Source organism: Atractosteus spatula, chromosome 23, assembly GCF_055471065.1.
Source record: "Atractosteus spatula isolate fAtrSpa1 chromosome 23, fAtrSpa1.hap1, whole genome shotgun sequence".
Lineage (NCBI taxonomy): Eukaryota > Metazoa > Chordata > Actinopteri > Semionotiformes > Lepisosteidae > Atractosteus > Atractosteus spatula.
Genome location: NC_142728.1, coordinates 2798478 through 2814304, shown reverse-complemented (window position 1 = coordinate 2814304; position 15827 = coordinate 2798478). Strand labels below are relative to the sequence as shown.

Here is a 15827-nt window from a genome sequence, read left to right as displayed (position 1 = left end):
GAAATCATAAGATATCACACTTTTATTATTTTTTATTACTACTTCCTTAAAGCAATGAGTACCATGCCAGCCTCTTTTTCTGCTGTGATCTGCCTTTTGCTTAGACACCAACCAAAATACATGAAACATGTTCACACATGTTCAGTGCAGTATGTACAGTATGAGCTGCACAAAAAACGTCTTTCCCAATCTTAAGTGTTGAGCACCTGGTACTGATACTATGATTATGGCATCACCATGATCACCATTGTTATCACAAGCTAGTCAAACATCACATGGGCACACAATCAAGTTACAAGACATATAATGTATGGACAAGGAGATATTCATTTAAAAAATGAACTGAGCACTACATAAGATTAAAGATTTTCCATAAAGATATTGTTGTATTAGGTAATATCTGTACTGTATACTTAGCTATTACTTTATAAAATTACTTAAAAAGCTATTATTTAACAGATGGTGACCTTATTTATCATCATATTTGCAGAATTGTTTTTTCATGGGAAAAGATATCTAACAGTCAGTGTGAGAGATGCTAATGGGTTGTACTGGCATTGATTCATTGCAATAAGGCTTCAGCTTTTTTAGGGTCTCCTCTTGAAATATCTGGCAAAATATTCGGGCAAAGCAAATATTTGGCTGGTTTGGATTTTCATGCCCCTTAAATGGGATTTTATAAGGATCTGTAATGAAGTCGTATATCTGCTATACAGTACAGCATATCTCACATATCTGCTTCTTCAGGTCTTGAAGTACTGAAAGTGATAACCTTATTTAACAGCTATGGCAAAAGGAAACAGCGGAAGAAAACCGATTCAATGTATAATATACAGTAGATGGGTGTGAAGGGATATATTAGCAGAGTATCCCTGCATACTGCAATTACAACACTCAGTCAATCCTAAATGTGGTGGGCTATCATAAAACTAAAGCCATTTAATCACTGCATGTAACAACTGCATTATTAAGACCAACGTCTCCCTTATCCTGTGTATATTATGGGCAGGTTAAAGTAAACTCAATAACTGTAAGTACTTAAAAATGCCAATAAATGACAGAGCAGGTACAGAGACGTCTTCACCTGGGGTCACAGAAGCCTTTATTACCGTAACAGATGGAGCAGTGTGTCAGGTGTTTCTGCCTCTCCAATCGGATAATACTGGCTGCAGCTGACAAAATAACAGTTGTGCTCAAGGGAGGGCTCTACTACATTATTTGAGCTCTCTGTGGCTTTACGGCTGATGTCTGACATTAGTGGTGTTTGCTGGGACAGACTAAGAATAGGAGACTACGCCCCTGGTAGAGTGCTCTTTAATGTGCTCATATAACGTAGTTCTAAATGTGAATAATCAGGAATTGTGCTTCGCAATATTGAAGCAACAACCTTTAAGGGCCTTCAGGATGTCAATACCTGACTCAAGCTCACCTCCCAGATGAAAGTTTACCTACAGTTTTAGCCTGCCTCTACTGTGGTTTAGTACACTGGGCTATAGAAATACCATGGTATACTACACTAAAAGAAACATGCATTAAAATATATTTTAGTATTCCAATGGTCTAGTGTGGTAAAGCACAGTAAAAGCATGTTAAAACTATAGGAATCACAAAGAACTATAGTAAACCCGTAGTACACACAAACATACTTGGGAAATGTACAGTGGTAAATAATGTGTTCTTAATCATTCTTATAGCTCATACAGATAATACCTATTATTGATCAGCTGTGCATGGTGCCTCTTGAGGATCTTAATGAATAGTTTCTTGTAATCATAGGTCGCCACCAATCAGACCAGCAAGACGTGTGAACGTGCACGTTTGCTAAACTTGCTTGTTTCTACATCCTGCGTTAGGACTTTCCAAAACCTAATGTGTGGCAAGAACATTTGTTTCCAATTTGCAAAAACAAAACATGAACTTAAGCAAAAGCAGTAACAGCTGGAAGATGAGTCACGACACTGTCCTTAAACATGTTTTAAGGAAAACAAATAGTTTATCAATCTTAAGTTCCAAACACACACAAACATTTAAGTTACAGTCTAATAATACCACCACTGTTTTCTAAGTAAGCTCCACTTACGTTTTGAAAATCAAGGTTAAATGAGAACAAAATATGATGTTCTCTACTTCTGTTTTATTTTGTAAGACTTGTTACTTATACATTTGCCGCTTATTTTTATCATCCAGGGAGAAAACGGTCTCTTGGTAGAAATTCAAATTCGGCTGCTCCTTGATTGACAGTGTCAATGCTACTGGACCTCAAGCAGAAGACCTAGACATCTACTGCAGTTAAGGTGAAGCTCCAACAGCGTCTCTTGAATGCTTCTGTACTACACTCATGCTGTTCTCCCTAGAGGCTCCGGCCTTTCCTTTCCCAGTACTTCACAACCAGTTTCAACAGGAGGCGGTTGGGCTTTACTATCAAGTTTCAGGAAGCGAACAATCAAATAAGGAACAGTGTCCGACACACATGAAGAATTCACATAATAGAGCATGAAGAGAGTAGACCGGTAAATTGCAGGAAGAGGAGATTGTAAGAAACACCTGCGGCCTGGGTGCACTCATTTTTGGGAATGTGTCCATTGCCAGGAGAAAGGAGAAACGTCTTTAGATGGGGCTTTACTCAGCCCTCTGCAGATGGCATTAATCAAGTTTTCCATTAAAAGAGCCATAGTTTACCTTGGCCCTTTTCCACATATCTTACCTGTTTTGGACTCAGCCTTTGGTTTAATACAATATACACACCATACATACAGTAACCTTCATCTCGTTGCCCCATAAACTATTATATAACAACTCTGCTTAAAAACCTTTTGATCTGTTCTTCACATTTTGTTATGTCATAGTTAAGGAAATTGCAGCGCATAATATCAACCTACATCATGGATTCCAAACTTCTTTTTTTATAGTTCAGATGTTGTTTCTTTTTTTCTGAAGTAGTGCTCATATGAGTTTTCTGTGTTGGATTTCCTTTTAGCTTTTTTAACATGCAGTTTTCTGCCCCGGAGAGCATGAAGACTATACTGTAACTACCAAGGTTCTCTAACAGAACAGGCTTTAAATGACTGTATCTACCAAATGTGATGTGTTCTCTATTATTGTTTAACAGTATTCTCAGTTCCCATCTGTGAGGACTATATATTTCATAAACGTGCTATATGCATAGGAAGCATGCTCCTCTTTAACTGGAGGTAACTGCAAAGTTAAAGATCTAGCAAAAGATAGAGTAGAAACACATGTGGTGAAGAGTATTACTGGGTTTTTTTTTCACTCAGAAAGTAAGCTGGAGGTTTTTGGGATTCTGAAGAAATGAAAAAGCAAAAATAATTGTGAAACCTGCCCATCAATGCAGCTCCACTAGGGCTCAAAGAGCATGCCCTTAAATTGCAGTACTATCCAAAACAGAAGCCAAGAGAGGAAACAGACCAAATTTTTTAACAAGCATGCTTCTTTTTTCCCTTAAGAGCAGCAGTGGATCAAAGACAGCATTACGCAACGGTATTGGAATTTATGTATTTTAGGCTAAACAGTTATTGCTGTGAGCCCAACCAGTCCAAAAAACCTATACTAGGAATTTGTTGAATTTCACGTTATCTCATTAGGTGACAAATGTGTAGGCATTCCTGTGGCCAATTTTCGTTGGACACCAATTTCATACTTGGATCTGTGGATTTGAGATAAGAGATTTCAAGTGACAAACAAACCAATTTCACATTGCAGACAAATGAACTACAAAAGCTACAGGCTCACTGTAGTGTTGGCAGACATCAGATTGCGCTCATAAGATGTCATATACAGTATAAACGGGGTTTCATGAATCGTGTGAGAAAGTCACTGCACTAATCTTCACAACAGTTCCATAAATATATTCCAGCAGACTGGATATATACTGGATATATACCAATTTAAAGAAAACTGTCTCCAAAACCTGTTTCATGACTCAAAGATATTGCTGGTCTGGGTAAGGTAATAAAGTAGGCCAATCCAAACAAATCCTGATTGCATAAAAACACATTAAACGAACAAAATCTCTTCAGTCTTTACCCGATGAGATGGCATAGTGATTGGACTGAAAATTAAATAGGAACCAGAGGAGACACATAGTAATTAATGTAGGTGTACTTTAAAAATCATAAAAAATAACAGGAATTAAAAATAGGAGGCATTGTTTTTTTCGCAAAAAAAAACAACCTTTGGATGGACAAGATTCTAGCAACATAAGTCAAATGGATCAAATAACACCCTATAGTTTGAATCTGAATTTAGAGGTTGGTGGGTAGTAACATTTATGATCACAGAGACAGTGAATGAATGGAAAAAAACATCTCAATTAGAAACCAGTAGCCTCCTACTCGGACAAAGACTTGTTGAGCCTTAACTGTAATACTGCAGGAAAGAAGTATCTGTCTGCCTGACAGGGGAGCATCAGAAAGTAAGGATTGTGAAAGAACAGCTCTCAGTGTCCACCCCCTTCCATGAAAACAAAGAGCTTTCCTCTCTGTGTGTCGTGGAGTGCCGACACTGCCAAACTGTCTTATCATTCTTCACAATCCGCACAAAGGGAGAAATCTGCCCCGACCCCCTTAACGGCTGTTTCCTGGAAGAGCACTGTGAGTATGTGCCACCAACTGCAAACGAAAGAAGCATTTAACTTTAGAATCCGATAGCACATGTCGGAAATGTGTCCACCTCAAAAAGTGACGCATATTGAAAAGTCCCTGAAATTCAAGTTAATACAATTAGTCAATTTTTTTTAAATTATTAGATGACTCTATTCTTTTCTCCACCTGATACTTTAATGACTCTTTCCTTAGAGAATATAATGTATGCTTTATACTTCATGCTTGCAATCTTACAGCATTCTTCACCGCTTTTTAAAATACAATCAAGCTGTTTTCCTACATGAGACTTGTAGACAGCACATCTGAGCTGATGTCCTGGCAAAACTGCAAATAATTGGTATAAGCCTGTGTCACCAAGCCAGGCTTTTTACACAGTACAGTGCTTGGTCCAAATGATTCTATAGTAAATTGCCAGAATACAAGAATGTTACTTTAACATTAAACACTGAAGATGTTTCCATTGAGCTTACAAGAAAATCTGCTATGCTCGTCAGCCAATTAACTAAATGGCTACTGACAGATGCTAACGAGATCCAAAGCTTTTTGTGAAGATAGTTCTCAACCGTTAAGAGTTAGGTGGGACCTGAACAATTAAGTGCCGGTACCAAAACAAGTGCAGATTCAAAGTGTTTCTGCAAAGAGTCCATCAGTTAATGCACTTCCAGAAACAACAAATATCACAAAGAAAGTCTCAATTATTTCTACAAGGTAGTCCTAATGCACATTCCTAAAACTCATTAAGTCAGACATTGTGGCTGCTCTTTTCTGACAACTTTATTAGGTCCATAGGTTCTGGACTCTCTCTGAAGTAAAACGTAAGTCACGCTTACTGCCGTTGTGATAAAATCCTTGCAGCACTGTATAAGAGAAACTGAGAAAGTACACACCTAAATGACATCTGTGAGAAAAATGTTAGCAGATGCCATCAAAGTCAAGACAAATATGCTTGTAGTTTGTGTGAGCATACTGTAGTTATTAGAGGCTTTCAGTACTGGTGAAAGGAAGGGATGTGACATTAAAGACAGAGAGCTAAAATAAGCTTTTTGTGTCTGAGCACCACAGGCTCAAATAACATGAATTCAAATTCACAAGTATGTTCAATATTATTCAAAACATATTGGCAAATCCTAACCCTAAACCTAATTTATTTCTCACTTTACTTCTTTATTTGTTGTTCGTTTTTCCGTTTGTTATAATAACACACATGCTAATGGCCAGACATTATTGTTACTGATAGTAATTTTTCACAAATAGAGTGCAATTCAATTCTCTATCACTAACGAAAGAGAAGAGAGGGACTATAAGTTCAGATATGCCATTTTTCAGTGTACTAAGGAAAATACACAGCAAATATTTTCATTTTCAAACCAATGAACAGACCTTTTTTTCTGGTCTCTCTTTAAAGGTCAAAGATGAACGGACATCTCAGACGGTTATGTAAGCTTCCATTTATCCACAAGCAATTCAACACACCTTTCCTTTTGTCAACAAAATGGACTTTATCTCCATGTGCTGGCTCACCCTACATCAGAACACCAAACATACCCACTTCAGAAACGGAGAACAGTGTGCCGACTACTCAGTGTAGTCAATAAACTTATACTGTTCTGTTTAACTGACACTTTTAATTACTGTAAACTTTGACACCCCTCGTCCATTCGTCCCTTTTCTGATTCTTTACTGAAATAATTAAGGTACTGAATTTGTGTCAAGTTTGTCTTAAGCTATATTTTTTTTGGCTGAGAGAAACCAGTGTATTGGAAGTTACCTTGCGTTAAACGTGTTGCATCTCACATTTAATCGAATATGACAGGATGTGTTTAACAACAGTGTCCGAGACTAGACTTTAGACACCGACAGTGTTAAACGAAGCACCCTCCTCTCTAGGAAGCCACAGACTTGAATTCTGCTGAAGAGTGCTCGAGAGAACCCGGGCGAAACCACGTTGTTTTTGGTACAATGCTTCAGGGATGGGGGTTCTAACTTTTAAACCTCCTTAAAAGTTCTCACAGTAATGCAGATCTGAATGGCTAAATTTCTCCCTTTCAGTTCTTATAGTTATCTTTTTTTCTTAAAAAGGGGAAGTGAAGAGACCAACTTTTAGGTATAATAGCCAGTTTTCCTTGTTCTCTGCTGGTGAACTGAACATCTACTGAGGTCCCTTTGCTTGTTAACTAAATCTGGTCTCTGTACAGAGGGGTGACCCCTTCATCAGGTTTTTCAGGGGTCTGCCAGGGATACTCAGGGGTCATCATATAAAAGGGCACTTTTGAGTAGGAAAACACAAGGGAACTGCTTCAACTCTGTTTACCAGCCAGGAAGAACTGAAACGAAATGTATGAAAGTGTTGGAAGAAATCCTTCAGGGTCTCCGTGTTTTGTCCCCAGTCATTTAAAAAAAAAAAGCAGAATCTGTGTTAGCTGATGGAGTGGTCTGGAGCAGAGTACCTAATAAATCCCTATGGGTTTATGAGCACTGTCATTGCTTTTAGGTAAGAAGCCCAAACATATTTTGGAAAGGCACGATTATACTCAAGTCTTACATAAACTATGTGACAATTTCATAGGATACCATTCACACTGTAAGGTTTGTTTGAATCCCACAAAGGACAGGGGTCAAAAAGTCCTGGAGAACTTTCTTCTGGTGTTTTCTCTTCTCCAAAGGTGTTTGGGCATTGAGAAAGACAAGCATGACCTTTTATAGCATGCAGTATGCGTCTGTCTCATAAATACGGAGGAAGCCCAGCTCTTCTGATCCTTGACTTTTTTTGCAGTGTCTCCGCACTTTCCCTGACCTCTCCATGGTAATCCTAGCTTGTTTATAATCACAATAACCCATGAGGAGATTCATATTCCTACAATACCACACTTTTCTTAGATACAAACACGCCCGTCCCAGTGGACAAAGGAGTGACTCCTCAGTGATCTTGCTCAGATCTCTCTGCCAGCTGAAGTTGGGTTCTCTACTGGACATCCCAAAGCTCAAAGAAACCCACTCCCAAATCTCTTATCTGCTGCTGTAATGTCAGTATGCAATACATTGGAACTGTGTCTCACAGGTTCAACTGTATTTTCTCAGGTGATTGCTTCCAACAGGACATTGTTCAGCAAAATCCAATGTCTGAGGAGACAGAATTAAAGAAAGACTTAGTAAAGGGTGCGTATGACATGACCTGTAAGTGGGATTGTGAAAAACAAGAAAAATATTACTGTTCGTCCACTAATTCCAGATGAGGGCGTGCCATGCACATTAACTTCGCTTTTGGACACAAAAAGAAAAGGTCAAGACCTCTTACAATGTGATTAACTCTATTTCCAACAAATGCAGACACTTCAAAGAAACTGAAAAAAAAGTGTCTTCCATACAACAACAACCGAAAGCTGACTGCGATCAAACCTCTCTCATTCCAGTTATTTCTTCCCCTCCTGCTTGAAGAGCAAACATTTCAAATGAGAGATTTTGGACTGTGTTTCTAATAGGAGCAGCTGTTAATTCTTCAGGTCTTCACATGCACCACATAGGTTGAACTGACCTCCTTGAAATTTGAGCTGGCAGCTTAGCTGTAGCAATGGTGACGTAAGAAATAAAGTGAACTCAATTCATCCACGACAGAAAGGAACATCAGACATTATGATAATACAAATCAACAGAGATACAACCTGATAAGGCAAAATTACTGAACAAAAATGCTAGACAAAAATGCTGCCTACAGTATTTCAGATAAACTGGGTAAGGTGTATTATTTCAAAACACAATTGTGAATAAACTGATAGGACAGAAGCATCATGTTGAGCAATGGATACAGGAGTCGGACACAGTCCTCTTATAGTCAAGAGAAACAGATGGGCAAGACACTTAAGAATGTCAGGGCAGTCGCAAACATACCTCGTGATTAACGGAGCACGATGACGGACCTACCACACATGACTAATTTGTATACAGGAAGACTGTATACACCGTATACACTTTGCAATCAGTGTGCACTACAAAGATAAATTAGATATGACTTTGATACACCATTCACACGGAAGCCATAGCATAACTCTTCTCAAGAATCAGGTTAAGTGGTTAACTAATATGCATTAGACAGGGGACATAGTTTGTTTTGTATACAGCACCAAATAGAGGACAGTCCAGTTAGTACATAGATAGAAGATAGATAGATAGAAGAACCATGGCCCAGATTTTTAGAGGGTATGTGTTCGATTTACAATGAAAATGGCAAAATCCTTGCGTTCTAATCTTTCAGAAAACTCACTTTATTGTTAAACAAATATTAGTTATTGCTTGGATGAGCAAAGCCTGCTCTACCAGAGGTTTATTTGACCACACATCAGGTTAGCATTTTAGGAATAAAACTCATTTTCTAGGAACTATGTGATGGAGTTGACTGTATTTTATTAATTAATAATATTTTGCACCCTTTTCGAAAACACTGCTCAGGAGTGTGATAGTTTCTTATTTTCTTTCCATTTTAGGCTCCTTTGAAGAGAAAATACTCAGGTATTTCTAAAAGGAATCTAAAAACAATTTAAACACTAGGAGATGTTTATTTTGAAATCCAGAGTAATGAGCCTTGGTTTTCTAAAGAGAAAGTCATCAGTTCTTTCGAAAATGCAAAACCCTGCAGCCTGAGTCACTCTTGGGGTGAGGAGGTGAAGAAAACCTATGACCAGTTTTCCCAAAAACCAAAAAAGAAGTGTTGTGCCAGAGCACCTTAATTGCAGTAAAAGATGGAAATGCTAAATCTGGGTTTTAAATTGGTTCCAATTAAATCTTAAGTTTAATTAGAATACAAATGAATGCCTGTATGCCTTTAATGTGATGTGGATTGTCAGACAGTCCAAAATTCTTGTTTTTCCTGAACAATGGGGGAAAGAGTCTCTAGCTAAGTGGACTGAAACGAAAGCCTCTTGGGAGTGAAACTCAGTGGACAATAGTCAATGCCTAGCTCCCCAAAAACGTTTCCATGAGAAAGCCCTGTGTTGGACTTGAGAACTTGAGGACGTGAGCTTTTAGTGAATATTTAATAACTCAGTTTATCCTGCTTTATTTGGATAAAAAAAAATCACTATCTGCTATCATGCAAAACAGGCTGGACGCATCTCTGCTTCATAATCACAATATGCCAACTGTACCTCTTCCAAATAACCAGGATGGAAAACCTTTCTGCAGGTAAACATTAGCCCCTGATTGCGACAGTTCAAAAGCTTTTACTAGGACTGGTAATGGAAGGACAAGGAGTTCTCTGAGGACAATATTAGGTGGCTGATAGCAGATACTGTATATTGTTGTAGAGACTGTACTTATTACATTAGACATCTTCATTAGAAATAATGTGCATCATACTTTATATATTTTTGGTCTCTTACGTTTAACATTAATTACTAGAAACCAGTGCAATCTTATTTTTTTTGTTTACCGAGAAGTGCATTCTCAGTCTGTAAATCATTTGGATCTTTTGATGATTCAGGATTAGCAACACATGAATCCCTTGAATATGATGAATTTGCATACTGTGCATCCAAAGGAGGCAACAAAGATCGCAAATGTTCAGACACCCTTAAACCCATTCCAAAATGCTCTGCTCCTCTGGCAGGAGAATAGCAGTGAAAAAACAGTTTCCAGTGTGGTGCAAACATTTCATTAGTCAGCAGACACAAAACAGTCTTACTGCAATCAAAGCTTCTTCCTAAGCTCTGTTGATTCAAGCTGCGTGTTTGTTTTGTTCAATTAGGTTTTGCTAGAGACAGCAACAAATAAGAACTTAAAAATGGGAGTGCTGGGAGAAGACTCTGGATCAGAGGGTCTCATTTATTTAAAAGCTTAAAGAGCAGATCATTCACTGAGCTTCTAATGGACCCTGACAGCACATGAAGGTAATTGAAATACTGTATATATCAGAAAGTACAGCCAGTATGAAGACTGATTTAAGCCAAGTTCAATAAACACATACATCACTGAGCCCAAAATGTTCATGTTTCCATCATGGTGTCTATGGACCTGCAGAGGTTATCAGATATTTTTTTTCAAAGGCAGCATTAAACAGTGACAGCAACCTAAATCCATCCCTCCCTTTTCTAACCGCTTTACCTAATACAGGGTCATGGGGCAGCTGGAGCACGTCCCAGCAAGCAATGGGCACAAGGAAGGAATCACCCTGGATGGGATGCCAACCCATCACAGGGCACACACTGGCACAAACCTGCACACACTCCCACCAGGGACAGTTTTCCCGGAAGCCAATTAATCTACCTGTATAAATTTAGGCTGGAGCATCTCAAGGAATCTCATGCAAACAAAGACAGAACGTACAAACTCCATCCCAGGAGAGGGCAATGATAACCACTGAGCCACCATGCCACCTGCAACCAAGAGGTTCTGCTGGAAAACGCACTTGCACGAACCCATCTAATGTATCTCTATGTTTGTTTGATTAAATGAAAAGCTGATGCTCCCTAAAATGTGCCCAGTATAGTACTTGTTAATGTAACATTTAGCCCTTATTAAGAAAGTTTAGACCATCTCCCTAACAGATCAGCTCTTTAACCCCTGTCAGGCATCCTGGCCATGTGAGGATTAAGCAGCTGTTGCGTACAGTATGGGCTATGCTCACAAGATCAGCAACCGTTTAAAACAACAAATGTGTTTCTGTAACGGAACTCTGTGTATGGCAAGAATGCAGAACACTTAGAACACAAATTCCTAACAATAACAGGAGCGAGAAAAGTTGCCCTAATAAAAAACAGATTTCTAGTTTAAGCTTCCCCAAGAATGCATTTACAATATTAGTAAAACTAATCTATAAGGAATGTAAAAATCTTGATCAAATTTACCCTAACAGCAGTTCAGATGTATTGTAACTTTCCACCTCTCTGGCAGTTACTGTACCTGCGTATTATCCCCATATATCTGATAACCTACAGTATCTAAACAAACTCTGTGGGCTGGGTGTGTAAGTTGTTTAGGAAAGAACGTGAAAAGAAAATGAGATTCAATAGCAGAAATTGTCATTAAAAGTACTGTACATACAAAAACTTATGGGACCACAAGACTTTCTGACGCAATCCGTACATCGTTGCAGATATGTGTATTCTGCCACCCAAACACGTTTTAAAAAGCAGCTGAGCAGTTGGTACATTGCTTCCAAATAACATGATCTCCCATTTCTCTCATCTTCACCTTATTTTATCACCCATGTTACTGGTATCCCCACCATATAGCCCCTGAGCGTCCCATTGACCATTTCCGCAAACGCACACCTCCGTAGGCACTGGGCTTTATTTCACTGAAATCCTAACCAGTGCATAAGACGGAGCTGAAGGAAGCTGTGCCTTTGCTCAGCTGGCACCAAGGGCAATGGGAACACCCCAGCTCTGACCAAGTCAATAGGAACAAAGCAGAAGCAATAGAAGATGTTTGACCATTTGTCTTATGCTGTGCTGACAATCTCTAAAGACAAGCAGGGTGGTAGATGGACAAAATCAAAAGCCCATCACGGGGGTCAGTGATGTTTTATTGTTTTAGGAGAGAACAAAGGTTTTGGAAGATAAGGCCAGATTCCTGCAGTGTGAGGCAAGGTGACAGAAGTCTTTGCTACAGCGCAAGGTGGTTAAATGGATCTGTTTAGGCGTACATAATAGAGAATTCCTTTAGTTCCATGGAGTGTGAAGGCATGGAAGAGTTAAAAAACTGAGAAACAAGCAGTTAAAAGAAATCAGGCATCCACATGATGTGCTCTTTTTATGTGATTAGTGTTAAATTCCTGGGATTCAAAGTCTAAATGCAGGGTATGTTTTTAACATGCACGGTGTGCCTCTTTTTTTAGTTTGAACTACATTATCGCTCTTTTTACTAGTGCCAGTCTGCTCAGCCGCTCAGCAATCTGCTCTTTTCATACAGCTTTTCAATTGTATTGTATTCCTCTATAGAGCTCTGTTTTGCTTATGTGCAATAAGCGTTTGTGCAGAACATTTAAAACATTTTTAAGCCAAAAACTTAAGTTTCTTTCCCTTAAACAAAACTAAAGCGACATCTGTTGATGGACTATTTGATAAATTATTACCATCTGGAGGGAAAAAAGGTGAATTCCGCTGGCTTCTGTGTAATGTTTTGAGACTCATGAACTTTATCTACAGTGAGAAGTCTAAATATTTAGCGAATTGCATCTGAATGCTCAGGTATCCCCGCACAAGGAAAATATCCTAAATTAACTTGTCTCAAGTACAGAAGATTGGTTCTGTACCTATTACCCATGAGGGCTTTAATGCAAAATTGCTATTGATTGTTTTTTAAAAGCCAAGATATACTATATCCATCAAATTTTAAATGCGTTAGATAAAAGCACATATGTTTCAATGCACGCGATCATCGTATCACATTCAGATGTTAGGCAATATGCACTGTATAATGTTTCATTACTTCTATTGCTTACAATATATGGACGTTTATAGCCTCCATTCCCAAATATAGAATTTACAGGAAAAGCAATTTACAGATTTCACCGCGTTCTGTCTGCAAAAAGTGCGAAGACGAACACTGCAGCCACTAACTCCTTTGGAGAAATTTTTTAGACACTGTCATGAGGGAAAAAACAAAACAATTGAATAAGCAGGTGTTGGTGTATGTTGTAGGTATCAAATAGTTGCCAACGTCTCTCTACTATTTTCTGAGTTATTAAACTATTAGATATGCAAGCTATACGGTATAGTACAGGTCGCATTATCTAAAAACAACTGATCAAGTAGATCTGACGGGGCACTGATGTAATTTAAAAAGGAGCACGCTTTCTGAAGTTCACCACTGCCTTTTTTCAAGGCTGGGTTATTCGGCTCCATGTAACACTGGTCGCGCCTTTGGACGGGGCAGAACCCTGTTTACTTTACAGATTGGACACCTGCTGCCCAATTTCGTGCCTCAAAGGGCGCTGTGAATCCGCGCTGTCTTCAAGCCGCTGACCCTGATAATTAATAGGAAAACTATTTGACACGTCCCGTATGCCTGTGCTCTTGTCCGCCTTTGAAATGCGCCGAAAACTGCTGCTGGGTGATTCGAAAAAGAAGATCCTTAAACCGTAAGACATCATTGCATTGCAATTCACCTTGCATTGACCGTTTTAAGTGTTTAAGCGCTGTGGACAATTTAGGAAATAGTTGAAGGGCAATTCTTTGCAGACTCTTTTTTTAGTTGTGTTTTAAGTTTTAACAAGTTGAACGTGGAGGTTTGGGGACAGAACGCCAGTGCCAGCGATATCGAGTTTAAAAAATCCTTTCCCGTTAATTGTTAAATAGCATTTCATCATAAAACACCTTTACATGTATTTGTTTTACGAAATACATTGTGTGATCCAAAGCTTTGCTTTTCGCAACAAAGTAGAAAGTAACGCAGCAGACGATATATTAACATCGAGCCGTCAGCAGACTTAGGAAAAGAAAGTAAAAGTCAACACGTTCGGTATATAATATTCATGTTTGATAATATGGACAAGGTGGTTTCACAAGCAGAACAATCAAGTCAAGCCCTTCTAAGAACATAAGACTATGGTAAGGCTTAATAAATTAAGAAGCAAGTAATACACAAACAGACATTCATCGCATCTGACAGCATTCAATGAAATCTCGAAGTAAATATAGCAATCTGGAATTGCCAATTAAACGTATGGATCTTTTGGTGATCATGAAATTAATGCAGCAAGAAAAAACACACCAGGTTTAGCTGGGGGGAAAAAAAAGGTTGAGGCCAATCTTACCTTACTTTGTGCCGAGACAGTTCGGGACAGTACCAGGATACACGCGATGATGTTTAAAAGCCACCACATCTTCCTGACGCATCCACCGCTGGGGCGAGCTCTTCAGTACAACTTGTTAAAAAAAAGGTTCCTGAGTGATGCTTTGTATGTTTGGAAAGGGGCAGATGAGGGTTATGATTCCATTGCAGGGAGACGCGCTGCTTGTAAGGAAAAGGGGTTGACGTGTGCAGCCTGCAGCTCCTGTCTCAGCACCTAGCCTCCAGAGTCTAAGTTATCTGCGTCGCCCTTCCAGTTCGTACTCTTTTGCCCTCTTTGGAGGAGGAGCGACATTGGCGCATCCCGAGCGCTAATAATAACAGCCGAAGCCCGGGGGAAAGCCCGGTTTCCGCAAGAGCTGTTTCACGGGGGGGTGGTGTTAAAACTAACTAAAACTATGTTCAAAGTTAGCTTAGAAATGCCGAGCTCGAATTAATTTCGCATGCCCTCAGACATCGGGTGAAAGTCCATCGAAAGCACCTGCAACACTTGCATCGCTTGTAGAAGTGGGGCTTTGATTTAACGACTGTAAAATTGAAGTTGAGTACAAATCACTCTCCAGATTTGATAAGAATTTGAGAATCTTCGTCTTGGCATAGGCGTCAAAGTGTCACCTTATATTCTTATATTCTTATACTCAAGTTAGAGGAATGGTAGAATTGACCATTAGAGATAGGGGAGGCAGGCCACAATTTTAATAGGAAATCATAAGCGACCCGAGCCGTTTGTTTCATTATGGGCCGTTTTTCGTTCACATCATGCTCCAAATATATATTGGAATGCTTAAACTTCAAGTTCCAAAATTGAGGGACAGTTTTGGGAGAGGTCTGACTCTCAACTACTATCTTTGATGGTCGCGTTGTTGGACCAGAAATAGTCGGTTTTACAGCGCCATCTCTTGGCTGATGGCATTATTGTTGCGTAGAGGCTCTAGATTAGGATAATTTGACAACGAATTGCGAATTATTTGTGATATAAAAAGCTTAATTTAACCAAAAGGTATTCATCTCTTTTTATTTTCTTTTACACATGCATATGATCCATAATGCATATTTAAAGTTTGATTCAGTCATTTTTTCAATCAACTGGCACAGGTTTAACCCCGATACAAACGTTTTTTTTTAATTCACTCTGTAGCTGTATTACTAAAATGTTGCTGTGCTTTTCAAATATCTTTCATCTGTGTTAAAGGTGGAGAGAAGTTCTCTCTTCTCACTGCAATCATCACTTGCACTGCACAACTTTGTAGTTGTTTAGGGTTTAAACGTTGTCATGTACAGAAGATGAACAAAATCACGATAACTTCACGATAGCTTCCCCTCAGGAAAGCTTTAAGATGTTAGAGAAAAAGAAAACATTTCTTTCCAGGGATTCAGTTTATTGCAGGCGTCGAGGACGATGTCAAAACAACATTTGTCCAG

The 15827-nt window shown here is 38.9% G+C and overlaps 1 protein-coding gene across 1 annotated transcript in view; it reads right to left on the bottom strand.

The window, feature by feature from the left end:
* Nucleotides 1-14650, bottom strand: part of olfml2a (olfactomedin-like 2A) — a 45312-nt gene extending 30662 nt beyond the window's left edge. The window contains exon 1 of the mRNA XM_088940798.1: nucleotides 14371-14650. Coding sequence (XP_088796924.1) covers nucleotides 14371-14439 — 69 coding nt within the window. The 5' untranslated portion in view covers nucleotides 14440-14650. The remainder of the gene's footprint in view (nucleotides 1-14370) is intronic.
* Between the last annotated feature and the right edge of the window lie 1177 nt (nucleotides 14651-15827).